Source organism: Galendromus occidentalis, unplaced genomic scaffold, assembly GCF_000255335.2.
Source record: "Galendromus occidentalis unplaced genomic scaffold, Mocc_1.1 scf7180000077497, whole genome shotgun sequence".
NCBI lineage: Eukaryota > Metazoa > Arthropoda > Arachnida > Mesostigmata > Phytoseiidae > Galendromus > Galendromus occidentalis.
Window position 1 is genome coordinate 1319787 of NW_003805485.1, and position 27495 is coordinate 1347281.

The window sequence follows — 27495 nt, forward strand, 5'->3', positions numbered from 1 at the left end:
CAAATGACAATCAGTCGCGCGAAGACATAAATGCACGGCGATACAACCAGGTAATTTATCAGCACGTAGAGCTGGAGAGCAAAAACCTCTTCTACGAAGCTACCGTATCCCCCAAGACCGACTTTCAGGGGCAGAAGAGCGCACAAGGCGATTTGCACAGTGCCTTTCGAACATAGCGATAGAGCGAGAGTGAGACTGGAGGGCAAACTCATCTTGAAACCGCATGATACCAAAGCCACGATTAGGAACTTGATAGCGAACAAAAGCAGACTTGCTGCCGACATTTTCCACAAGTTTATCCGGGCCTCTGCCCAATGCATACAGAAATAACCCACAACCACATACGCGAACGTAGTGTAATACAGGAGTGATGTATAGGGCCAAAGCATTGAGAGAACGGAAAAGGCGTTCTTGTTGAATCCGCTACTCAAGCGCAAACTCAAGCAGGCGCCGATCGCAGCCAGGGCCGCTGCTACGGGCACGTAGACTCCGACGCAGAACATGCAGAAGGCCGCTGTACAGAACAGAAGCAGAGCCACCAATTGCGGGGAGGCATCCTCGCGAACGAACAAACGACCGACGACGCAGAACGCGGCCGAGAAGATCGCGGCGACCCCGAGACCGATCAGAGCATTCAAAGCGATCTTGTTCCAGTCTGTGCCGACCAGAACCGCCCCGGCGACATCCGAGACGACGAAATTCACTTCGCTTGCCACAGAACAAAACGCACCGATTGTGATGAATATCAGAGGGAAGGCCGTCGCTTTGAAAGTGTTCAGCGTCGTGATCAACTCCTTGCGGAGCTCCTCGACGCGGGCTGGCCCGGCTTCAACAGTTCCTCCGTCCTTCGAGTCGTCGATCACCTGGGCGCAGGACGCGCTCATCAAATCGAAGAGGGGTAGCGCCACCTCGGGCGACGGGGCTGGGGAGATTGAGGCCATCAACGCCAAGCTTGGAGAGGGCCCGTATCGCAGAATCTTCATGATCCCGAAAGTGGCTGAAGCGTCGACGACGAGTGCGATGCAGGTCAAGGTCACGATGAGCAAGATGTTCGATCGATAAAGACCGATATCCATGGAGTAGCCACCCCGAGCCGTTAGGAGTCCAACGTGCCACGCTCGGAAAAGGACGAGGGTTGCGGTGCCATCGAGAAGCGTCGGCAGACCCTGGTAGACAGACGGGATGACCGCCACGGCCAACACAGAGCAGCTCCAGTACGCTGGAAGGACCACACGGAAATGGTGATGCACGGCCAGAACCATGAACGAGCACGTTAACCACATGACAAAATTCAAGTCGATGGTCACATCGTCGATTAAGGGCCCGAAGACGGACAGCGAAATCAATGCCGTCAGGCAGAGCTCCTGGACGAGCCTACGAGACTCCATTTTTACAACGGCGATTTTGCGGAGGTTTCCTTAAAGAGTATAGATTTCCTTCGAATAGCGAATCATTAAGAGTTTTACGAGTTCCAGTGGCCAACTCGATCGCCACTGAAACTCGATGTCAAGTACACAAATGTTCACAAGAGGACTAGGAGGATAACGCCGGAGGAATCCGCAGATGGTCGTGTGGAAAACCGGGAATCTCGAGATTCAGAGAAAATTCAGGCGGACACCCCCGCTTGTCGGAGCGCAGGATCCCCAGTTTTCATCGCGGATAATTTCGCGTCGGTCGCTCATCTCGTGATATCTGGCGCAGGTTTCTTCACGGGACACTAATTTCCGATGGTTATGCTCTCTCATTCCATGATGAACTACACGGAGATCCTATGTCCCGGTCCGTGGGCACGAAATCGGGCGTCGGATCGGACCGAACTCCCGGCTCACGGCTTGTGCTTTCGAAAAGCTACGTTGCTGAGTGGTCATGAACATCAGGTCGAAGTTCATGCGCAAAGAGTTTCCGACGTGCAGGAGGTCAGGTGTGACGGCCTGACATTCTCTGACATCCTACCGCAAGTCTACGGGTAATTCATCCCGGTGCCTGGGATCACTTGAATTGCTTCACTTTCGTCAATGGACAGATCAAAAACCTCTCGTAAAAAACACGGGGTCGGAAGTCTCGAAATGAAAGACAGAAATCTGACGGTCGCATTATACCTCCTGGAAGCGCGCCAGCAGCGTCTCTCTCTCAGCTTCTCTCCTCATCATTACTCGTCGGTGGAGCTATCACTTGATCTACATACAATCGATAAATTCAGTTTGAGTAATGCGAGCGGAGATCGAAGGACGACATCTGTGGAAGGCATTGGATAGGGGATGGGCGTTAGAAGGCAATCCGGATGCGCGGTCCGACGGGTGAACGGTGAAAATCGTGAATATTTCGTGGAAAAACTGGGATCGATTTTCTCATATAATCCATAATAGATGAATAGTTTTTGAGCTCTCTTCTTTTGATAATCTCACGCTCTCTCCATGCGCTCTCGAAGCGGGTCATCTTGTTCGCATGTACTTTACATGCTTCTCGACTCTCGAGTGGCAAAGTCCGCTCCCGAAAAGAAACACAAGCTGTAGAGCAGGGATTCCAGTATTCCGAACTCGGCAGAATACTATAAGGGCGGTTCATCCAATGGAGGAGCGGGAGATATTCTTTGTCTGGCCAAGCCAGAGATTGGTACTTCAGAAGTTATATCGCGAAGGGTCTCGAGCGCTGTCGTGGACTCCGGAGAGGGTCCCATGCTGAGGACAAATCAGGAACTGCGGATGTAGAGCTGCGGTGAGATCGGCGCAAAGCGCCTGAATGAAGCTCGCTCCGGCGGAGAAATGTTAGGGAAATTCCACCCGAGTGCTCTAAGAATCGTCATTTTTTCTTCGTCTAATTCAATGCGATCGAGAACACTGTTGAAGCTTTCTTGATCATACAGCACATTTTATTCACGAACTACTCGCTTCGCGTTTTCCGACAGGATCTCGCTCGATTCGCTTCGGTTCCTCAAAACGCTTTCTCTATGCCTTTGGTATCGTGAAAACTCCCGATAGAAAAATGAGACGGAACGCTTCCTTGAACCTCGGATCTAATTCCCATTCCCCCGAAAGAAGATGCGCTCTGTCCGAGATAAGTCCACAAGATGCGCCGGATTCGTTGAATTCTTCGCCTGAGCCAGACCTGCAGTCTGGCCTCCATCCGACTTTGTCGTCTATATTTTTCTCTAAATTATCTAAAACATCATTGCCCATGACGCGGCTATCAGCATAATATTTCTGAATAATAATATTGCTCTCTGTACAGATGTATATTTACATGCGTCGCGCAAGAGAACTCGCGTCGTCGCTTTCCGCACCCATAGAACTAGAAAATTCTAAGATTTACGGCACATGATGCCAAAGGCGATGTAGCCATCGACATCTGGAACGTTGAAGGTGGCTTGACTTGTTGCCCCCAGGAGCGGGGCTTGCTAGCCGACTCTTTTCATCACAGACGATATATGTATTCACGATTTTCCCATTTCCAATAGGATCCGCTTGTTGTCTGATTGCCCCCCTCATCGACCGTGCTCGGCGACACGGTGCTCATTCTAGATGAATTAAAAAAAAACTTCGCATCTCACGAGGGAGAAAATTCCGCTCCTTCGAAAAGTTCTCATAGTTTCTCGATATTTCTTAACCTATGTTGTGTTTCGCTTGCTTTTTGAACACTCAACACTCCATGTCGGAACATCTGGACGGCCTCGTACAAAACCGAGAACCGTTTCAGGTCCCGAGCTTAACTAGATTTTAGACTTTTGGAGAATGTGATTCAGGCCAGCGGTGTGTAATCCTCATCTTCCGGTTGAAGGACCAATGAGGGACTCAACAGTACAGTGTCCCCGTCGTTGTCGAGCGGGCTTTGCATCTCGGATTCGGTCTGGAATAGATTTGGGCTTAGACTTCCACTGCTCCTTGCGCTGGATTTGTCGAGAAGTATTTTCTCCCTTCGGAAGATTTTCGGGATCTTTATAGATTTGAATAATTGAATTTTCGATTCCGATTACCTTTGAGTAATAGTAGTGAGGCATTGTGACGGTACGGAAGAAACGCAACGTTCTGGACCTCACTGCCATTCTGTTCTCAGGTTTTGAGAAGAAAATCATCACTCCGGCCACAATTACACCGAGAATGGTGAGCGTCGTCACGACTCCGGCCGCTGACGAAGCGCCTCCTCCGACTTGGTTATCGATCACGTACATAGAAACGAATTTGTCTGCGCACACAAATTCGGTCGGCCAGGAGAATATGTAGTGGCAGCTCCGGGTTTCGTACACGAAGACCTGCAACGAATCATCAACGCATTGAGGATAAAATATCTCCAGGAAGAGAAAGGTCTTGCCCTCTACTGGAACGATGGAGCCTCGTCACATGGAGATGCGAAAAGGTCCGGAGTCCCGGAGAAAGAGGATTGCGAAGGTCTTCAGAATTGCGCCCCCCCCCTGAGCTCCGCGTTCTCCCGGGAAAACTATTCCCCTTCGTCGACTCACCGGCTCGTGTGATTTTTGTGTCCGCTCACTATCACAAGTGAAACTAAAGATGGATTTCACGGTCTCGTTGGCCTTGTCCAAGCAGAGAGCACCGGTGTCGATCTCGAGCAGCAGCTCACGGCCTCTCAGAAGGAACTTTTGTTTGGTGACAGTCCCGAGGTTTTTCATGAAGTAATTCTTCTTCGATTGGCAAACGGCGCTCTGAGCACAAGGACCCATACGCCAGGGAACCGCTCGGCTGCCCCCCACGGTGACCTCACCCAAATGGATCAGATAGGTGTAGTTGTCGTTTTGGTTCCTACGTTCCTGTACCCTATAGGTGGTATTGAATAGCGAAGTGAGGTTGAAAGCTCGATGGAGACGAGCATCAACCAGGAAGCCATTCTTCTGCAAAACGAGCTCGTCCGTGGTTTCAGCGCAGGCTGAGCGCGTGAACCAGCGGAAAACGAAGCTGCAGTTGGTGGACGTGGGCTCCTGAACGAGGGTTGGAGTGCCGATCAGGTCCCCGTCTTGAGCGCAGATCAAGTCGATGACGGTCGTCGGGTGTTCGTCGAGACGGTGACAGTTCGATGGATCGCCCCCGCGGTAAGTGATCCGAATGTGGTCGTCTCGCACAACTTCCATCTGTCTGGACAAGTAGTCCCCAAGAGAGCTGTAATCGGACTTCTTGTTGTCTCCCATGCGATTTACGCAGACCCCAGTGTGGCTGCATTTGTCCAGCGCCTCCAGCGGCCAATTGTATCCGATCCCGCATACGTTCAGGTAGTATTGACTCCTCGACTCGGGTTCGTTCAGAATCCAAACGTGCGATACCGAGGAGAGCATCGTGAGGTCGTATGATTTGGAACGATCACTGATGATGCACTCGTGCGAAGAGTGCTCCTGCAGCTGTTGCTTCGTGCACACGTGCGCCGTTTTCCAGCGGAACACGGTTGTGCACGTGAACTGTTTCTCGATGACCGGACCGCCGGTCTCATAGAAGGGATCGCACTCGAACTGGACAAGAGCTGCGTGGGTTTTTTTGGTAGCGCCGACGCACGGACTTCCGTTATCGAATCTTACGAACAGACTCTGGCGCTGGAAGAAGAACGAATCCGCAACTCCATAGCTGATGTTTTCGTGCTGTGAGCTGAAGCACAGTTCTGAGTTCCTGCACCCGCTCGTGGGGTTATCCTTGCAGAGAGACATCGAATAGGTGCCAGATTCCTTCCCGTCGGGTCCGTTCGCTTTTATCTGTGGAAAAGAGAGGGGAACGCGTTGAGATGGAGTAAATTCCCGGAAAATCAGTACCTACGTGTTCGTGAAAACGTTTGATTCCAAGGCAAGCTCTACTCCGAATCGACCAAGCAGCGCGGGGAACGGTCGCAACGACTCATTCTCGGGGAGGAATATATGAATGTCTATTGTTGAACTGAAAGCAAAGCTTACCAGGGGGTCCCATTTTGGCTAAATGGATCGGGAGGAAAACATGCATTAGACTACGTGATGGAAAGCATGCGTTCAATGCGTCTAATTAAAAACCACTGAAGGGTTCGCATCGCTTGAAGCAAGCTCGACCCAGCGAGGTCAGGCCAGCAATTTAAATCCAAGCAATTCTGACGGCTATAGTCCCCAATGTGAAAAAAAAACATCGGAAACAGTATCTATGAAAGGGCTCGCAGTCAAGCGGAATCGGGAGCTCGAGGCGACAACGGAAGAAATTACCTGATAGGGCGATTTTCTCGAGAGCGCCGTGAGGTCAATCGTGAGACCGCGCTGTGGGATTTCGAACTTGCATTTTTCCCTCCTGGGATCTATGATGGCTAGATCCCCAGCGCCGGGACACACGAGATTCGTCCTCCATCTGAACAGATAAATGCACTCATCCTTGTCGATGTCGATGAGCACAGGCTCCCCGGCGTCTTGGGAATAGTCACATTCGAAAATGATGCGCGCTTTGTTCAGTTGCTTCTCGTCGTATTCGCACTGACTTCCATTGATGTAGATTAGGGTGATCGCGTTCTGGAAGTCAGTGAAAGGCTCGAGAAGTACGTGGCCCAGACTCTCGACATGTTTCGTGTTGACGGCCACCCGGACAGCAGCTGCGTTCGGATGCATCGACGTGTAGGGTCGGATCGGCTCGAGGGGTCGACAGACGCTGATGAAGTATTGGTAACCGGGATCGATGATGTTGTGGACGGAGTGTGCCCGTGACGACAGTGCCGACAAGTCGTAGGTTTCGCCTTCTTCGTAGTGGACGCACTGCAGGACCTGGTGGCATACCAGTTCGGTCGGCCAGACGAATCTGTGCTCGCAATCATCGCGTGACTGCGAAACAAACGTCGGCGCCTCGGTGCCGTAACCGGCTGACGGACAAACGAAATGAATGATCGCACTCATATTCTGTTCGCGGTCGCCGGTCAGAAGTCCACATCTGTCTCCACCGGTGAACACCATGGCCAAAACACCGTCATCCCAGATAAGTTTGGTGCTGGGCGGAGCGACCTTGTGAGCGCTCTCGTTCTTTTTCTCGAGACAAATTCCTGTATCTTCACCGCACGATGTCTGTCGAGCTTTCCCGCAGATGTTGAGCTTGAACTCGCTGCCGTTCGGACCCCGGATCCGGTACGGAGAAACGGTGTCCGCTCGAACGAGCGACTGGAGGTCGATCGTTTGATTCGAGGCTGGATGGATCGTGGTGCAGGTCCTGTTCTCGACAGGTTTCGTTTCGGAGCTCATCGGACAAGCGTCACGAGTACGCCACATGAAATAGACCGTACATCCTTGGGTCGAGAAATGCACCAAACTGTCCTCGTTCTCGGTGCACCCGAACGTGATCGAAGTGCTCCATTTCGCGTCTTTCCCGCCCTCGGGACAGGGATCGCCGTTGAGGAAAGAAGCCTTCACCGACACTGCGAAGGGACACACGGAGCCGATTAGAGCCTCAGCGAATCGATTAGAGATTCGGGAACCAGAGGGAACCGACGGAGAGATCTCGTGCATTTCCCGAATGTCATCGATTGATGGAATATGAAAAATTCTGAGGAGATGGAAATCGTACCAAAAGAGCGAAGCAAAACCCCCGCCCCCAGGCTACTCACTTTCTTCGTCATTGTAGAATGGTTTGCTGGCCACGCCTAGGTTGATGGTCTTGTTGCCGCTTACGCTGCAGGCTCCCGCCCTGAAGTCACAGGACACGGATTTCTTCGGAATGACTGATCGACAGATATTGATCACGTATTTGATGCTTTCCTGGGTTACCGCGTCGTTCACGATATAGTTCCCTCTCGGATTCGACAGCTTGCTCAGGTCGACCAGACCGTGGGGCGTTTCTATCTTGCATTGGACCTCTTCTCGTGGTGGACACGCTAGTTCGGTGTACCAATGGAAAACGTGTCCGCAGTTCTCATCGACGGAGCCAAATAGCGGAGACGAGATTCCGACTTTCGCAGAATGATCGCAAAGGAAATGGATCGTGGTCGAACGCTTCTCGCCGGAGGATGCGCAGCCAGCGGCTCCGTCCTTGTAGACCAGGGTGAGAATTCCGGTGTCGTACTGTAACTTCGACGAGGCTTTGCCCAAGGAGACGTTTCTGCCGTCTTCGCCCACGAGGCACGCGGCAGCTTCGTCATCACCTCCGCAAAGTTCGGCCGCTCCTCGCAATGCCTGGCAGACGCTGATTCGGAAGGTTCCTAGATGATGGGGGTACATGACGCTGTACGTTCGACCTTGGGCGCCAAGAGGAGAGATGTCGTACTCGTGCTTGAAGTTCGGGTCCCAAACCCGGCATTCGCCCCCGATAACTTTCCTCACAGGACAGGCTGCCGGAGTTTCCATGTAGAATATGTAGTCGCAGTTGTCGGAGCTGGGTGGGTGACGAGAGGGAAAAAATTAACGAGGTATCTTACCCCGGTAGAACCAGTTCCCGACCACCGTATCGAGCTCATAATTGTACGATGATTTCTATATATGTACTCACTTTCGGAGTATTTTGGGCATTTCCTCATCGCTGGGACTGCACGCGAGCGTAATCAGACTCGACTTGAGTCTCGCTTTTGAAATTCCCGTCTTGTTCGAATCGGTTTGCGGGCACGGGTCGCCCCCGACGTACTTAATCAATATCGTTCCGTCTTTCGTGAAGCCGATTTCCTCGATATGACGACCCAGACTGAGTCCCATGGTGGGAGGAGTGCCCGGGTGCGTAACGCTCGCGAACGAGTCTTTCGGGAGGTTGTCTCCATGATTGCCCATTGGGTTGAGTTTCCTGCAGATGTTGAAATAGTATCTGCTCTCCGCATCCCTGCTCTGGGTGTATCCTTGATTGATGCTCGTGTATTCCTCAGCCTCCCAGTTGAAGAGGGACATTTTCGTGAGCGGTCGCAAATCGTACACTTGGCCCGTATCGCGATTGATGATTTCACAGGATGTCTGTAACAGGAAATTATTTGAATATGCTTTTTCAACATCGGCGGGGCTCATCGGAAATAATTGGAATCGACGACTCGAACGACCCCGGGAACGAGAGAAGGGCAATCACCTGATCGCTGCGCTGTGACACGCACAACCCGCTGGAGTAGAAAATTATTCGGTGCACCCTGTCGCCGCCGACCGGTCCGAGCACTTCAGAGGAGCCTTCCTTTGAAGATTCGGCCGAGGTGCAAACGAGTTCGATTTCGACGCGGGTTGTGTTGCCGGCGACGTCGCCCATGTAGCTCAAACGAAGACCGTCGACGCCGATGAAGTCCAACTGATAACCGGACGAGGTAGCTATGGCAGTTCCCTTTCCGTCTTTGTCGATCAAACACACGCTGACGTTGTTTCCGGGGCACTCGCTGCTGTTCCGAATGGGCCCGCACAGGTTGAATTGATAGTTTTCGGCGGTGTAGAACGTCGGAGCTATCATGTGCGACACGTTGAAGGCGTCGCCAGTGAGTCTATCGACAACTGTGCACTCATCCTTCACGGTCTGGTGGCGTATTGGACAGGCGGCTTCGGTCGTCCACAGGAGAGAATAGCCGCACTCATCCAAGCGACCGATGAACTGAAGGTACTCGCCGTTACCTCCGAAATGATCTCCGCACTGGAAGTGTATCACAGTCCGACGCGTTGAATTCACACCGCGACGCAAACACGGCTCTCCGTTGCTGTAGTTGAGCATTAGCTGACCCCTCTCGAAAATAGGGGGATTAACTGCGTGCCCCGCGTCAGCAACCGTCGGTTTTCTGTCCGGGTATATAGTTTCAACGCAGATCGACGCCGTCGGGTCGCAGCCCTTCGGCGGCTGCTTCAGGGGCTGGCAGAGGTTGACGTGGAAGCGAAGTCTGATCGTGGGGTCTTTGGGGTCTTGGCTTTCGACGATCCAGTCTTTGCCTCCTTTCACCCTCGACAGTCGGGACAAGTCGTACAAATGATTACTAGAGTCTTTCGAGAACACCAAACAGCTCTGGTAATGAGCGTTCGTGGTGGGACACGCGAATGACGTTGCCCATTCTATCGCCGTCAGACCTTGCTGCGCTGCGAAGACGACCGGTTTACCGGCTTGTGCGTTGTAATCGCATGTGAAGGTGATCGAGGACGACTCATTCACCCCGTGGTACTGGATAACCGCTAATCCTCCGTTGTAGGTCAACACGGACGATGGTTCCCCCAGGGGCGTGAGCTCGTGCTTGTTATCCAACTTCCGACGACAGATCGAGGTTTCGTTCACACATTTGTAGTTGACGCTGAGGGGGGCACAGACGCTGATGTCGTATTCGTAACCCTCATGCTGTATCGTCTGCACTCCTAGTTCCTTCAGGGGCGTGAGATCGATCTTGAAACCGTGGGTTTTACTTTCGACCATGCAGCCCGAGCTCACGAGTGAAACTGCAAAACAAAGAATTATTCTCAGAAACGACCCATGATAGCCGGGTGTGGGACTTCGCTGAGTCATCGCGAAGACCGCCCCGTGGCACGGACGGACGTAGCCGACCGACGACGTGACATCGGGAGGTTGATTTCAAGTTCGGAAGCGAAAATAACTATTTTCTTCTTGGCTCACCTTGAGGACAAGCAGCTCGCGTGTGCCACTCCAAATGGAGGACGCATTCCTTCTCGTCCAGGGCGATGAATCGAGGGCTGATCCCGACCGCTCCGGGAATGCAAACCATGTGAACTTTCGTTCTGTAGTTCAAGCTCGCATCCGTGGCGCATTTGTCGCCCGCGGAGAACTCGAGCATGGCCACGGGTCGAGCGTGGGTCTGCGACAGCTTCATCGTCGAGAATTTACCGTACGAGATCGTCTGAGCGTTCTCTCCGATGCCGCAAATGGACGAATCATGCGAACAGTTCGCCGCGAGCCCGGGAGATCGGACGGGCGAGCAGACGTTCAGCAGGAGGGGATACGGGAATCTCTTGTCCTCGTCCATCACGTGCCAAGGACCGGTGGATTGGGACAGGGATATCAGGTCGACGGTGAAATTGCTCTCGACGTGTATGCAGGTCTCCTGGAAATCGCTGTAGTCCTCGCTGTCGGGGATGACGACGTCAGGCACACAGGACGAAACGGTTCGCCATTCGAATTGTACCAGACACAGATCTTTGTTGACCTCGGTGAGGACGGGTTCACCGAAAGCCGAGTCGGAGTCGCAAACGAACTCGATGACGGTGCTCCATTTTCGGTTGCTTTGCTCCTTGCAGAGGCCGCCATCAGGATACACGAGAACAGCACGACCGTCCGTGTACCTAGAAACGTCAATTCCATTCAGTAGCAGCTCATGTTGCCGGATCGTCAGGATGGCTGAATCTCGATTCCGATGCGATGCAGGAGGAACTCCAAATTCTTCTCCCCCTTTTATAGGAAGCTCTCAGTCGCCGACTTCTGGGTAACGAACCTTAAACGGGCATCTGCTTTTGTACCGAGCACAACGGCTTGACCTTTGTCGTCTTTGAAGCACACGTTCGCTGAGTGGAGGGCTCCCATCTCTCCACAAGGTCCTTCGTTCCCGATCCCCATGTTGCAGATATCGATGACCACTTCGCGGGGAACACCGTCGATAGTTACGTTTTGCACACGATGATATCCTGAAGAGATAATTGACATTGATCAAATGCTTTTAAATATTTCTCTCCGCACAAAGGGCTTTAAGAGGTTGATCGGAAACTCGGGGTAATCTCATCTGACCGATTCTCAGGAACGGAAGTCCTCTTTTCCCTGTGCTAGAAATCCGAGGTAGTCGTACGAGCATACCGCGCCCGGAGATCGAGACTGTCTTTCATACAACCTGATAGCGTTGAGAGTTCAGTTCGAGATCAAGGAATGAACATTAAGATGCTTCATGCACGACGGGTAACGGAACTCGCACGATACCAATGAAACTCACCGTTATCTGCATTGGAACGAACGAGCTTTTAGAACACGAAACGTGTCAAGGGCCTTCTTCGCATGCAACATCAAACACGAAGCTCCCCTCAATCGAGCTGCAACAGCGTTCCAGGGAGAGGAAGTGCGGAATATAGCGAACTGTACCTTTTGGATTGCGAAGTCGGCCGAGTTCAATCGGATTTCCATCCACGTTGAGTTTGCACTCATGAGCATCACCGAGCACAGCATGTTCAGGACAAGCGTGATCTGTTTCCCATTCGATCATGTATTGACATGAAATATTCGCCAGTAGCCGAGGCGGTTTACCGGGCTGCAAGAGAGACATCGAAAGGTTTCAAATTTTCTCCTCAGAACGCAATTTCTTCCGTGGACTTGGATTCTCTAGAAAGCTGTTCTTCGGTTCCGTCTGGGGCCCGGGGTCGGCATCAAGGGAAACGATCGATCTTTACAGAGGCACTCTCGAATGGAGAAATTTTCAGCAACTCACTCGGCCTCGCTTGCTGGGACACCGGAAATGAATGACCGTTGACGGACTATCGTCGCAGTTGTGGAAAGGTTTCGCCGATATCGGTCCAGGATATGTAATGATGAGATCCTTCGTGCCTTCAACAAGTTCAACTTTTGTGTTCGATCTGATCACTCCGACGGCTTTCCACGTTTTTTGAAGATTCAGACAGGCCGCTGTGCCCGGGGCACAACCTGGTGGGGAAGCGGGAGAATATTTTTTTCAACAATACTGTGAATCATCTCGGCTTCCCGCTTCATTCTCGATTGATTGATTGTTTGCTCGCTCTCGTAGTCTTACGGATCATTGGATCGTTGATCTCTTGGCAGACGTTGATGAACAAGTCCATTTTTGACGCTTCGACTTCATGATATCCGGTCGTTCTCGTCAGGTGGCTGAGATCGTACTTGACGCCTGTCGCTTCGTCCACTACATAGCAAGGAACTTGTACCGGTGCTTTGACTCCGTCATCGTTGGGATGCTTTTCCTTGCAGGCCGCCGAAGTCCGCCACCGGAACCCGACCTGACAGAACCACTCCAGAAGGTACTGAGGGGAGCCCTGAGGAGCAAAGTCCAATGAATTAGGGGTTTGTTCTCGCGTCCTCTACCTTAATCGACTAGGTATCGTCTCGGATGGGAATTCATCATATCATCGAAATACACGCTCACCAGATGAGTTCCGCAGTGAAAATTGATGAAGACCTTCGACTCTCTGTGCATCTTCACGGGACAAGGCCCTCCAGTCATGAAGAGATAGTTCTTGTTGAGTTCTATGCTACCGTTCTTGCTCTCATCGAACGGGATATAGGTCTTGACTTTCGTTGCTCCTCCTTCGGTGACCACTCTACACGCCATGGCCCCATTACACTCCTTGAGATTCTCCCTGTCTTCAAAGTTGAGAGCCTCGCACAAGGATAAATACATGAGATCCGTCGTTTTTGGGTTGCTGCTCGGTATTCGGGAAATCCATGTGGATCTGTGGAGCGGAAAAAAAACCTTGAACCTGGAACATCGTCCTTTTTCGCGCCGTACCATCGATCGGTGTTCAGGAAGGAGGCCGAAATCTCTTCCCCTGATCTAGGATTTAACCCATTCCGAGCTCCGTGCCATCGGACTCCGGAATCCCGGAATCGATTCGGTGGGTTTTCGGGGCTACGGAGTCGATATTAGTGCTGAAGATTCGGGAAATATTTCCGTGACTCCTCCCCGGATCCAAGTTTGTATGTACTCATAGAAATCGGATAAACGAGAGAAGTCCCTCTTTCCCTCTCAAAACGATTTGATTCGGATCATGTACCAATGAAAGCATTCACATGCCGGCGGGAGATATGAGTGCTCTCGGAGGCTGGTCGAGCGAACGCTGTTTACGCCGTTATTCCCTTCATCGCGGAGGCGTGAGTCATGCTGAGATAATCGAATGACGCATCGTTCTTCGGAAGGAAGAAGAGCGACATCGAGACCTGTGCCAACGGTCCATCATCCAGGTAGCCGAACAGCCGACGCCCGCGGTCCGCAACGCGCCTTGGACAAGAAATTCGAGTTTGCAGGATTCGTTCCCCTTCCAGATGCGGCTATTGAACTCTGTTCATGCTCGCTTGAACAGCTGTGCGCAATCACAACTCTGTTTACGACTTGTTCTTGAACGTAAGCTCCGAAATCGCAAATCGCGCCGTTCTCGAGTTTATTCGGAGTTTCTAGCCACAGCGGTGTTGGTTGATGAATAGTTCTCGCAACTCCACCTGAGAGCAGTAGAGCGATCCACAGGCGCACTGCCCTGCGTTATGCTTGACCGCTAATTGGTCCTAACAAGTCAGATGCTTCATCCGATACCGGTGAAATCAAGACGAATATTCGAGGGCCGTCCCACGGCGCCCACTTCTGGGGAGCGACTCTTTCCGAGCGAGATCTCAGAGATGATCGCGGCGAAACTCCTCTATACTGCTTCGTTGAGCTATCCGCGGAACCGCTTCTCTCTGACGACAGAGTCGTCATGAATCCGTTTGGGATTCCAGATACGTCGGCGGAGAGATGGGAGGTAATGACAAATTCGGTAGCCGAAAGAGCTCGACCGAGACACGCGTCTGTGGTCTGTTGGCATGGACCTTAAGCCGGTAGATTAGATCGAGTGAACCACATCTGACCAGACGCCAGGCCGGTGCCTCTCAAAACTCCCCTCGCGGCCTCGGGCATCGAACAGCACAGCCGTGGTGCATGGGACACGTGTCGAATCGTCCCCTCCGAGAACGGATGAGGATTTGGTTCTGAGCGAAATCAATTGGAAAGAATCACGTCGAGATGCTGCGAACGCTCATTCGGTCTGCCGGAGAGCCTTGCGTGACTCCATCTCAGTTTCGACTCGGCTGCCATCTGGCCTCCTTACCACCCAAGCGTCCGCGTCTCACAAGTTGGGTAGTCGGTAGCTTGCGAAGGAGCTCCCTTTTCACGCTGGCACTTTACGGCCACTCGGAGAGGAGAGAAACAGCTGCAGCCTGTCTTCTATGGAAGAGATGTTTTTATGTATCGATTTCCTGGGAGAAAGTACCAAGGAAAATTTCCTCGTGGTCTGGCATGATTAGGCTCAGATTCCGACGGGCGGAAACAAATGTTGCAATCGGGTCCGAGAGCGCTCGGTATGAGGATGGGGATAGGGTCGTTTTATCAGTGTATTTCAGATGATAGCGGATTCTCAGAAGTCGGTCATTCAGACGCGATATCTAATCGATTACGGACGCCGATATTCAGAACCCATGGGATCGTACTCCGCACTACCCGAGGGATTCTTGACGAATCAGCCTCATCTACCGGGAGCGATCGAGATTCAAAGAGGAACGATTGGCAATTCCAGGGAAGACTCAATGATTCTTCTTGGAATAAATTCTGACCAAACCAATGAATCTCCGATATTTTGTTTTATCTCTCCACGACTTTGCGGTCACGTTTCCTAAACTATGTATCGCAATCATTGCCGCCGTGTGGTATGATCGGGACCTCAGCCGTCCTCATGAGGAAGTTTGTCAAGGTGACTCAAAACTTCCACGTATCGCCTGTCTATCGCGCTCCGAGTTGGTCCCGAGAGATTGCTCGGATTCATGCATAGAACCCATGAGACTATCCATAAGTCCATGAAACTATTCGGGAACGAATCTGACTTCAAGAGAGGAGGAGTCTCGCAGCCGAAATACACGAATCTCGACTCGGGCTCTCGATTGGGATTCCGAGCATTCCGCGTTAAATCAACGACCAGCCGACGCTCGATCGGCATTCGAACTACTGTCTTGACTACAAAATCCACGGAAAATATTTTTTCTTCGTCGAGAGAGCCATCGATTCACTGAGCGCCTCGTCCACGACAGAATTGCGGAGACGATCTCCGCTCAAAGCCGCTCTGAGAGGTCGGAGACAGAGAGAGCGTCTCTCGTGAGACCTGAGATCACGGAACGTGAGAATTAAGGAACTTGATGGCAGTTGCAGCCGAGCACGCAAATATTCTCGCAATTGAGAGGAGCGTCAACGGCTCTGCGAGCTGTTCATCCGCTACCCAGAATAATGATTCCTGGGCATTGATGAGGATTCCGGCAAGTACACTTCGAGGAATATTCTGGCTCCGAAGAAACCTCGGGCACGGACAACGACGCCAACGGCTGCAGTCGGTCATGGATTATGTCATCGCCCATCGCTCATGTACAGAGTGTGACTCCGGGAGCAAGGTCCTGTTCTCGTGGTCAGATGTAGGCTACAACTGGTTCAAAAACCTTCAATTCATTGTCGGTCTGTCTGTAAATTCTTATGAGCCTCCCGGCGACGAGGCACACAGGAGAGCGCTCCGAAAAGACGCATAGTGGGATTCGGTGGTTCACAGAACACACTGTGGACTCCTCGGACCGAGCTGCGAGAGAAGTGGCCGGACGACGTGTCTCGCAAAGCAACCCCGTGCCCCGTGGACTAGTCCAACTTATTTATGCTCGGTCCCAGAGCTCGCGAGAGCATTCATGGAACCGGGCATCGGCAAACGTAGTCATCGCCGACATCCGAGCTGTTTCGTAATATTTGCGGCATGTTCCGCCATCGAATGATTGCGTTGCAATAGGTTCATCCCCAAACTCTGCACCATCTAAACTCTCAAGTTCATCACAAACATTGGCCGCGGACAGCTGGGTCAACCTAGCTGGCAGCCGACATGTACTTTCTGCGAGCCTCGGGAAGGGTTTCTCCGTCTGATATACTGCGACATTGGTATACAGGCGGAAGACGCAGAGCCTGACTGTCAGATCGTCTCAAGTTTGCGCCGTGTATCAATCTGTCTGCAGAGACCGAAAATCACGGCTCGGTCCAATGCTCTCCTTGGCGAGATTTCTTGCGACGCAAAAGATTTCGAATGGGAATGAGATCATCTCGTGGTGGACGAACTCTTCCTCCTGAGACTCAACCCGTCGGGAATCGATATCAATGAGCGCTCGGGGTGGTGTTCAATCGCAATCGGGAAAGTCGCATCGGAGCTCGAGGATCGAATCGAGCTGCGCATCGAATCCCTATAATCGACCCCGGAAATTCATACTTACTGGCCGAGCAGTTTCGTGTCGAGATCTGTTCTCTGAGACGTACAAAAGTTCTCCGACCTCACCGACACAGGGCTCGATACGAGCGAACACACAAATAGCAACAGTACGCCGGCCTTTCGGCCGAGCGATATTGGATAGTTCATTTCTCTGACGCGGTCTACGAGCTATTCCATACTCGTCCACGTATCGTCCGAGCACAAATTTCACTTTCAGGAAAGTCCAAATCGACGCTGAACGATTCACGGCAGACGTCCAACTGACTGACTGAATTCGACGTTGCGAGCTAGTCTTTTTCTCCACTCACTCACTCGTCGTCGGTAACAACCGCTAGCAGCAGCCACCGACAGCTTCTGCTTGATGTGTGTCAGAATGTGTTTTTATTTTTTTCTCGCCGCTGTACCTCTCACTCTACCAACAACCAGCGGCAGCGGCAGGACACATATGTGGGGTCTGTAGTAGGTATCTGTGTAGCGGTTTGTATGTGTGTGCGTATCGAGAGAGAGAGCGAGAGAGAGAAGTAAACTCTGCGTACAGGGTTGCCGATTGTAGGCGAGAGGAGCCGAACCCTGAAGGCGCCAACATTCGAATCTGACGGCTGTCACCTCGCGCGCCCGTGGCCGAGCTTTGCCCCGTTGGACGACGTTCCGGTCCGCGCCGCGCCGTGCCACGGAACCTCCCCGAGCGGGGAGAGAAATTATCCATGCGACTCGGCAAATTATGGTCCGGCGCGAAATTTTCCTCGCGATTTTCCAACTAACAATTCCAACTACGACGATGATCCCACACAGAGAGAACTTCACCGTCGGAGAGAGCCTGTCCCCCGCTCGCGAGCGCAGCCTTCTCTTCCTCATGGAATGCTGATGTGTGTCGACGAGTCTACGTGATTGAATAAACTCATGGGAGAACGCTGCACCGTAAAATGTGGAGTTCCAGGCGAAGGTTAGGTCCGCGGAGAAATTCCGAGACTCGATCGGCTACTGTAATTCTGGAGCGCGCAGATGGCATACAATCGAGCGTTATGCGCAGTTCGCGACGAGATCGTGACTCATCCGCCTCTTGAGACGGTCGATGCGATTCTAGTTGAATTCTAAACATGATCCAATGAGCATGCCTCGCGTTATAACAATGTATTTCATCACCTCTATTTCTCTACCATTCGACTATGTGTCGAATTCGTGACGGGGTCCGACGTTGTACTCGACTCACGGCTCCTACCTGGGACATCACTAATTATGGGGAGGCCAAAGACTTTCGAAAGGTCGGTGATCGATTTCCGAATGACTTGAGCCTGGAAGCGCCGACCTGGGAAGCCTAAGCGAGATCTATAGGGGGCACGGGAACCGTAATATTTGTCAGTTTTGATAGAGGTCAAAACGAACGATTCTAATGAGGGACTTGTGATTCTGCTTACAACATACGACGGGCATAATAGTCGTACTGATTAGAGGGAGCCTCAAGCTTCCGCGAATTTCAGGGTTCGCGAACAGTTTTCGTCTAATGCTCGCGATCCTTGTACATTCTCCTATCCCCAGGGGATGATGAGATTTTCGTGCGTCTATCCAGCGATGCTCATTCGCAAGCTCGTATGAAGATTCGTTTTTGTGATTTATGATGAATGATGAAGGATGAGGAAAAAAGATCCGTTTCCCCATTATTAGAGCTATATATCGCTATGCGATCGACAGTGTTGCTAGATTGCCTGATTGCTAGATATATTGAGAAAATAGAGAAAATAGGGAAAATGGAGCTCATTGTCTGATCATCGAAAAGTGCTCGATTCGAGTTGAGAGATTCGGAGAATCCATATGTAGACTGTTCTGGACCGTGCTCGAAATTGCTAGCGAATCACGCTGACGTTCTCGACCCTCTACAAACTTATTCGCCTGTATCCAACGCATTTCCAGAACCCTTCCTGCATTCTCGATTGTGATTTTTTGCGAATCCTTGGGTCGAATTCTGGACGCAGATGTGCTCCGACAGCTGTTCGGCTCCAAGATATCTTCGAGGTATTCTCGGATGCCAGGAATCATATATATCCATATATTTTTGTTACGAAATCAGATTCCAGGACCGCTCCGTCCTCCTTATGTATCATGGCGGAAGCTCTCCGAGGGATTTTCCCTCGCTCCTCCATCATCTCTATCCCGCCATCCCCCGGGCAACATCATTCCGATGATATCGACTACGAAGTCCCGAGATACATATCATGATGTATGTGCCCTTTATCATATCATATCCCTCCCCTCAGGTATGCTCCACGGAAACGGAAGGACCAAATGCTCGATGGGAAGGGGGGGGGGCAATCCCTCAATAGAGCAGTTCAGAAGACGCTGCGAAATATCTTCAGTCCCATTTAATTTCCATGTGACCGAAATACATTATGATCCGAGAGAGATTGAAATTCCGACGAATGCTCGCACGGCACCGACCAGAGCTCGATTGGCCGTAATTTTTATCCAAATTTTCGAACCCGAATCTCGTGGAAAGCGACTTATTTTCCGGGGTACAATCGGAGCTGAGGTTGCTGCCGAGACCTTGGCGACGGTTCCGAATGCTTCTTCACGAGCGTTGCTGTCGAGGTCCCTTCACGGTTCCTGCACAGGTCCCCGTCGAGAGGGTTCGACCTTAATCAACGGTGGGATACACCATAATAGAATCTGTCGCAGTCCTTCGTCCACGGACGAAACTACTCGGACGATAGCCAACTCCTCGAAATTCATGAGCTAACAATAAGACGGGGATTGCCATCAGGTAGAGATAAATTGGGAGACACCGATCGAGGGAGCGACCAAGAGCGCTCAAAACCGATAGGGGTCACTAGAGCGCATACCGCAGCATTGATTGGTGGTCTTTATCGGGGTTCTAGTGTGACAGGAGATGAGCCATGTTAATTAATAATTATAATTCTCCACGAGTTGGAGCTAGACGAAGCGGGTCGACGATATTTCTAACAGCGACCAAGCGGATTGTGTCATCTTTGACAATTACTCGTTTCCCAGCATGGGCTGAGATACAATGCGAGCATAGGCCTCTCCGGTAGCTTCCTTATGATTAATTCGTAAAGGGGAAACTCATTCACGATGCGACTGGAGTTCGTCGTTGGTCTACAAGCTGCCCTGATTCTGTGCTCTCCGAACCTGGTTTCGTGTGACGATACCATCCATTGTGCCGAGAGACGTCCGAACGACGTTCATGGAGTTCTGCGTTGTCTCATCGATCAGAAACACATTTCTCGAGCTCCACCATATACCGTCAATGTAAACGTTTCTGTCCGAACGCTCTCGATAACGTCACCGGATGACACAAGCTTGGATTACGTGTTTCATATGATCGTCACCGAGAAATACATCGATACACGACTCCGCTTCAAGGTTTACCAGGCAGGGTGAGCACGAGAATCGGGCCGCTTTAGGGCATCCGCAGATCCCGCCGACAAAGCTGGGGAGACGGTCATGACAAATTTTTCCCGAGTTCAACTTTGTGTGTTCTCGGTCTCGAAGAAAAATATTTTCCCGTAATGTCTCTCGTAATCACTTTTTGAAAAATCCTCTTCGCCCACTCTGAAGCCGCTACCACCATGGTCTCAATGCCTTCCCGTATCGGAACTCTTTGTGGACGCCTAAACTCCTACCCGTGGAAAATGATCCGCCGAGCAATTTCCCGACTTTCTGGGAGCGAGTGACAGTTTTCCCGTCTGGAGAAGTACACTTCCGCAGACGGATAAAAGTGGCGCTTACGTGCCGAACGACAATGGACATATTCCCTTTCGACCATCCCGTCTGCAAATTCAGTCTTTACGCTGCAGGTTATCGACGAGATCAGGTGAGAATTCCTGGAAATCCGAGCGTCGGCACTTGTTCTGACCCAATTCATTCACCGTGAGAGGTTCCCGTCTCTAGGTCCATCTATCTTGGGACCATCACGCACCCGCATTCATCCTCTCTGAGGGTTTGTCGAATGTGAACGCACCCCCAGTCCGAGTTGAAGTCGCATCATGCTCAATCGAAGAACAGGCCACCTACAACGCAGCGTGCATCAAAGCTTCAACAATATTGGCCCGCGATCACATCGTGTACTGGGTCACCTTGTACGTGCCCTCGATAGTTCTGGTCACGAGTGCCTTCATGACGTTCTGGCTCAAAGCTACCCCTCCGAGATCGATGATAGGTTCGTTCCCGAGAACTTCGACGAGAAGAGCTCGCACAGGAATTTTCCGAGGGGATAGAGAGGGGAAACCCGCAAATTAGAAGAGGTCTCCCAACGGTATCGTTGCAGGAACCACGACCCGTCTCACTTATATCTCAACGACGAACAACCTCCGGAATCAGCTGTCTTCGGTATCGAGCTTGGTTTCACTCAACGTCTGGGATTCGGTCTCGATTATCATAATCTACTTCTGTATTCTCGAATTCATCTTCACCGACTATTTGGGAAGGCAAGTCCCGCGCTCGAATCCGAGTGGACTCGGACAGTGACTCGCGGTCCTACTCATTTGCGGCTATACTCACTGATCCTCTCTCGACAGCCTAGGAATGACATCTCCTTTCCACAGGCATCCTCGTGCGTATGAGAAGGAGGATGAAAAGTTTTTGGAAGAAGCTTCGGCGAGGAGCAGTCTGACTTTCTGTGATAAGATGATTCTCTACCTCCGGAGACCGAACGCGAAAATAGCGAATGACATCGACGTCTTCTGCCGAATCGCCGTGCCTCTCGTATACCTCAAGTTTCTCATAGGCTACTTCGTGGCGAACCACTCCGTGTTCGCTGAGGACGTCGAGCGAACCCTGAAAGCCTACAAAGATTTCATGGACTGATGCTCTTCCGCCTGATCTGAAACATTCTCTACATTGACCAATCGCCGGAATCAATGATGGATATCATGAGCGCCCATCCCGACCAGCATCGCGTTGAGCTCAACGATTCTGTCTCCTTCATCAAAGAATAAAAGCTCCTGGAAAAAAAGTTCTGAAAAAAGTTCTTTCGAATGAGTTTTTCGCGTTCATCAGCGCGAATGATTGCGGGCAACGCGGATCCGAGTGATCGGGTCGGGAATCCCCGTGAGGAGTAGGAGTCCTCACAGTTCCGAGGATGCCCTGAATGAGCCATCAATTGTTAATTTCGTAAAGGAAATCAGCCGGCTTTCGGATATTCGGGTCCGCTGAAACCCTCGGAGGACAAGAATTAGAAACAAGCTACCTTCCATTCAGTACTCTGTTGGACTAGTAATCCATGGGCGGTGGACATCTGTAATGAATGATGCGACTGATCCAGGTATCTAGCTTGGCAGACCGGCTCTGAGTCAAGCGGTGCCGACTTTCCAAGTATCCGGATTTCTCGGAGCTTGGTTCTCGCGGATGCCGACCGGACGATATTGGAGACTAGGGAGAGGAGGCACTTTCATTCTTGACCTTTAGCGGACTGACCTCCGTCGACGTTCCGATTGTCGGTCACTGAGTGAGGGGAGTAGTATGACTAATTAGGATCCCTACCGCCGTACTAGGATGCAGCATTCTTCTAAGGCTTTCTCTCTCTACTCTCATACAGATTCCCGACGGATCCCACGAGTCCTTGTTTGCCCTAGAGCGGCCTGAGCGATCGCAATAGCGAGCAAGCCATGACGGACAAGCACACGTAAGAAAATCAGCCTCGAAAGAACCAGATCGATTCGACCGGTGATGACGTTTCCCTACATCATGTATCCTCCGTCGCCCTCGATATCGACGCTCGACTCGAATGAATCCTGGTGTCGCCTCTGTGCAGCGAATCAATGCTCGCGTCCACGACACTCCTCCGCTTCTCACCCTCATCATGATTAACTCCTCGGCGAGACGAGCTAGGTCCGGCGGCTCGATCCGTAGGTCATCGATGATTTTGTCCTCGAGAACTTTTCCAGCGGGTATTCCCTATGGAAAACTATATCGACAGACCTATCTTTGACCGGAAAAGGGAATCAGGCGGTGAAGTCGTTCTTTTTTTTGCTCTCTTCCGCCTATAACTACCGTCCCGGTGTGACTCCCGCGTCTTGCCAGGGGGCGGATAACCCGGACCGTCGTTGGGCGCTCAGGGACCTTCTAATCGGACGCTGAGTTATAGAGCGAGAGGAAACTCATGGCTCTCACGCCGAGTCGGTGAAACCTCAGTCTGAAGTCATAAATGAAGAGGGGATGGTTTCCGAACAGAATAGTTTATTACATTATCGAGTATACAGATATTCTGCGTCGATTCCTCTTTCATACGGGATAAAACTATCTCCAAATGAATGTGACGAATATGAGATCGTGACCATTTGCCTGATCCGGCACGGAGATACCTACGCGAACTTCCTTTCCGCAAGTTTACAATTACATGTACCTCAGGTGTTAATGTATTCATATATTAGTATAGGATGATTCCGGGCACAAGATGAATCAGATTGTACAGGGAACACTTTTTCGCTCGGAAGATCGAAGGATCGTAAGTCCGTTGACTTATGCTGAGTGCGATCCTTTCGGAGGGCTGTGGGGTAAAATGTTTTCCCCATTCTTAAGAATTTCGGAGGACATTGGAGGCGGGACCTGGAGTGAATTGAAAGAAACTGCCAACTGGCGGAATCGCGACTAGTCTCGGCTGGTGCCTGGTTGCTCCGAATGATTTGTAGCCGAATTCTGAGGGGCAGGTGCATTACTCGGAACAATGAGACCCCTGACGAACTCCCAGAAGTGCTGCACTGCCTGGGCCGCAGTATCCTGGGAAACTCCACCTAGGGCTCCCGCTGAAAGAGGTTGCTCTCATTTAATCTCGAACCCTACTCGGACCATCTGTAAGCTTCGACACTCATTCAGGAGAGTTCCCGAATGCAGGAAAGGGAGAAGAATAGATTCTCTCCGTCCGGATTCCGAATCCGAGAACAGAACTTACATCCACCGCCTGCATTAGTCGAAGTTTGAAGATCACGTGGGAGCTTCGTACTTAGCGAGGCCTTCAGTTGGTCCCAGATCTGAGGAAGGAAAATCGGCTTTGGAGATCGCATCGAGATCCTACCCAATAATATATGTCTCCCGCATTCCTGGTCGGGGAAGTTTCTAAAGTCGCTCACTGTGTGACTCGTCGAGTTCGGCGTCTGCGCGGTGAAGTCGGCTAATTGGTTCGTCGTCCGGTAGTGCTCAGCGAGAACACGCTGGAATTGGTTGAAAGTTTTAGGGCAATCATCCAAAAGGAAGGAAAATACCGGCGGAAGACAGAGTACCCCTCCGATCCCCGAGTGGGCCCAATGAGACAATGAGTGAAAAATCAGCCCCGATAATCACCATTTCCATGAGGAGGTCTTGAGTGAGGAAACTGTCCTGCTGGTTCGCGTAAACCATCTTCATGGCTTTGCCCACTTCGTGAGGTCGATTTTCTGGCGGCGGCATGACCCAGTAAACCATGAGCTCAGCCTCCGTCAGTGATTCCATCGCGCCTTGCGGAGCTGGAAACGATTGAGTTGAAAGCATCCAAACCATCATACGTGGGTATGTATATTTCTACTTGACTCGTCAATATTCCTCAGAGGGTTCAGGGACTCATGGGTCCGTTCCACTAAGAAACTCACAGCAGATTAGGCCAACCACAGGCATGTATTGAGCCTCGTTGTCTCCTCGCATGGCGAGCTGGTACTCCAGCTGATTGAGAACGTCTCGCTTCGTGGGGTGCGGTGACAGCCGCGGATGGGAGTGGTACCAACCGACAGGGTAGATGCCTCTGGACGTCATGGATGCTTGAACTTCATCCATTATTCGATTGTCGTTGGAGTCCAGCGATACTTTTAATGGGAACGCCTGGGTAATTGTCATCGCTGCAAGGAGGGTATTTAGTCCATTTCAAGATTCGCTCATTGATCTGCACGTCAGTTTTGAGCGTCAAACGTTCATATCTGATAGACATTCGTTCTGATGCGCAGCTCGCGTATTGCACCAGTCAACTCACCGTGAGTGGCGACATCCCAGGAGCCTCCGAGGTATCCACATACTTCGCTTTTACTCAGATGGCAATGGAAATCCACGAGGAGCAGCACGTTTGATGAGATCGAAATGTGGAATGGTTGTAGACGTTCGACCGATGCGAAAGTCACCGGATCGTACTGCGGATTAGTTGGTCTGCGAATAACAGAGGGAAATCAATGGACCGAACTTTCCGAAGCCCGACACTATGTCGGAGGAATCCTTACGTTACGCTCCTCAACTCACAGTTTATCTTGGCCGGGGACATCGAGTTCCTTATTCTCTTGGCTGCCCGAAGCGGACTGCCGGTTCTCTTTCTCTTCTTCATCCAGCGAGGGGAGGCCCAGGGCTTTCCGCTTGGACTCAAGAAACCAACGAGGACGTCGAATTATCGTCTTCCCGACTCGAGTCATCGCTTCGACCGCTGTCAAGATAGACTCCGTCAAACATCGTTCTGACGTTTAAGTACAATAGCAGAAAACTAAAGAATATCAATTGAATATCCGAATAATACTGAATATCCGAATCGAGGGAAACTCGAGAGATGTCATCGTTCTGAGGTGACGGAAAAAACTGAAATAATTGTCCGCATACTTTTCGGAGCCGGCACTTCTTCGGCAGCCGGTCTAGCGACGGGTGGAGCTGCGGCCGCGGCGGCGGCCGCGGCTCGCTTCGCGGTCTGATGTCGATGAAGCCATTCTTGTTTATAGAGCTCTAATTTGCGTCCTTTATATCTGTAAGAGTCGGGAGGTGATCAGTTCCAGATTCGGTCCAGGAAGCTTCGTTTTTCCCATCTGCTGTAATTACTATGTAGTATCGCAAGTCGATAGAGATGGTGAGCATGACTCACTTCACTTGAGACCATCCGCAAGAGGTTTTCTTGTCCGGCTGGGTGATGCGCTTGCAATGGATCGCCCAAGCGGAGGGGCTCGGGAAAACTTCACCAGATTCTCCTGCAAGTCAAGCAGCTTGTCTCAATCCTTCGCTATATGCCGGAAGGGTCGATCCGAGAACCCTAGCAGGTGCCAAGTCAATATAGGGACCAAGATTTTTTCACTCAATGATCCAATTTATTGAAGGAAGACCCCAATTAAGACTCATTGATTTCTGCTGGGATCAGCCGACTTACCCCAACGGATAGCGCCATCCGACAATAGGTCTCCCGTGAATCGCATCCCCTGTAAACGGAACTCAATCATGAGATTCTTGCGAGAAGACCATCCTCCCGCCTGAGCAGCTGTTCATGGAATTCGAAAACTCATTCTAGAAATCTGCAAGGGGAAGTGCGGAAGAGCAAACGAACCATATACTCCATGGAGAGAACACCATCCCCGCTCTCGAGAACGCCTTCTCTAAGCAGTGTCTCCAAGGTGAGTTTACGGGGCTCTCGCTCTTCAAGACGCTCTCCTGCAAATTTCGAAGCAAGTCACGATGTGGCTTAACAGTAGATCCATCGATCGAGGCTGTCGGAAAAATGATCTTCAATGGTGTCGGGAAATTCGATTGAAGAGTCTTTACCATCAGTAGGTTCCTTCAACTCTGGTGAGGCTTCTTTTGCCGGTGACGGGATTTCTTTCTCGACAGCCGCGGACTGACTTGCCCCGCCATCGACACCACAGGTCTGGCCCTCCACTGACGGGGAGGACGCTGGCATCGAGACTGCAAGCGTCAAATGTTCGTGAGTCGACTCGGGAGGATATCGCTTTTGCCAAATATTCTTGTCTAGGGATTTTCTCCTTCCGAAATACCTATCCATTTGAATGATCGATGGTAGGATCCTGGACCCTAGCCCCCAATAGATTGCCGCCCGACATGATAAAGCTCGCACCGTTGCAATATTCAGGGTAATAAACGGTCATTATATGTTGTACGTTCGAATCGGTTCTGAAAGAGTTCCATCATCGTTCCCGACTACGGAACTGCTCGTTGTCAGTCGAACTGCAGGAGAGAGACATTTCACGACAGGATGCTACACAGAAAAGCATGCCCCCGGCTCCTTGACACTTTGGAGCCGTCTGTCCCTACTCCGATATCGAGAATGAATGCAATCGCAGGTAGAGTAACCCCGGAACTGTCAGCGCACCGAAGCATTGTTCGCTACGAAACTCGGAGCACGAAGAGGATTCCTCCAGTCCCTCGTCTACGAACCTTTATGGAGATCAGAACTATTCCACCGCCTTCAGCTTCCTTCCGACAACTCGAGAGTGTTCCCCTTTGCTAGAGAAGCAGCAGGCTCGCGGCCGCTCAGCAGCGGTTGCCAGGCTGCCGGGGATCCTTTCTGGCACCGACGACCTCTCTCACTGCGACCGAGAGCCCGACCACTGATTCCCACCGACTCGACGAACCCCAGCGGAGATAGAGGCAGCAGCAATGAAATCTCTCCCCGCGGCGGCTTCGTCTCGACGCGGCTCGCAATTTGCTCTTGCAATTAATCGAGTCGACGGGCATACATTAGCAGAACTCCACTTACGATGGAAATACCGTACTATTGACCCTGTTTTCTAAAAACCCGCACCGAATACCGGGGGTAAAATTGAACAGAAGAGGAGTCTGTCGATGGGAGAGTGGAGGTGATGATGTTAATGATCTTCGGTGAGACTCAAACGCGACCGGGCGGTTCCTCCTAGAGCCCTCGGGGTTCTCTCATTTTCCTAGTACTCAAACCTGAATTCAGTTCT

The 27495-nt window shown here is 51.4% G+C and overlaps 3 protein-coding genes across 3 annotated transcripts; 1 reads left to right on the top strand and 2 right to left on the bottom strand.

Annotated features, from left to right (window-relative positions):
• Positions 1-3735: 3735 nt before the first annotated feature.
• On the bottom strand, positions 3736-13155 carry Lerp (lysosomal enzyme receptor protein). Its single transcript, XM_003746552.1, has 14 exons — positions 12970-13155; positions 12601-12859; positions 12283-12494; positions 11940-12105; positions 11794-11799; positions 11305-11494; positions 10473-11155; positions 8970-10297; positions 8412-8860; positions 7534-8297; positions 6158-7344; positions 4454-5686; positions 3971-4246; positions 3736-3843 (listed from the first exon to the last, which is right to left on the bottom strand). Exons 1-14 carry the CDS (start codon positions 13153-13155, stop codon positions 3736-3738), a joined length of 7047 nt encoding a protein of 2348 aa, XP_003746600.1.
• Positions 13156-19939: 6784 nt separating this feature from the next.
• LOC100901989 (glycine receptor subunit alpha-4) lies at positions 19940-21760 on the top strand. The gene is made up of 5 exons (XM_003746553.1): positions 19940-20244; positions 20426-20681; positions 20759-21026; positions 21135-21294; positions 21412-21760. The coding sequence occupies exons 1-5, from the start codon at positions 19940-19942 to the stop codon at positions 21671-21673; spliced, it is 1251 nt and encodes a 416-aa protein (XP_003746601.1). The 3' UTR covers positions 21674-21760.
• Positions 21761-23455: 1695 nt separating this feature from the next.
• On the bottom strand, positions 23456-26471 carry LOC100902139 (MPN domain-containing protein-like). The gene is made up of 12 exons (XM_029112386.1): positions 26336-26471; positions 26121-26224; positions 25947-25995; positions 25668-25770; positions 25412-25551; positions 25064-25241; positions 24804-24973; positions 24430-24672; positions 24146-24306; positions 23935-24015; positions 23757-23835; positions 23456-23610 (listed from the first exon to the last, which is right to left on the bottom strand). Exons 1-12 carry the CDS (start codon positions 26469-26471, stop codon positions 23456-23458), a joined length of 1599 nt encoding a protein of 532 aa, XP_028968219.1.
• Positions 26472-27495: the final 1024 nt, after the last annotated feature.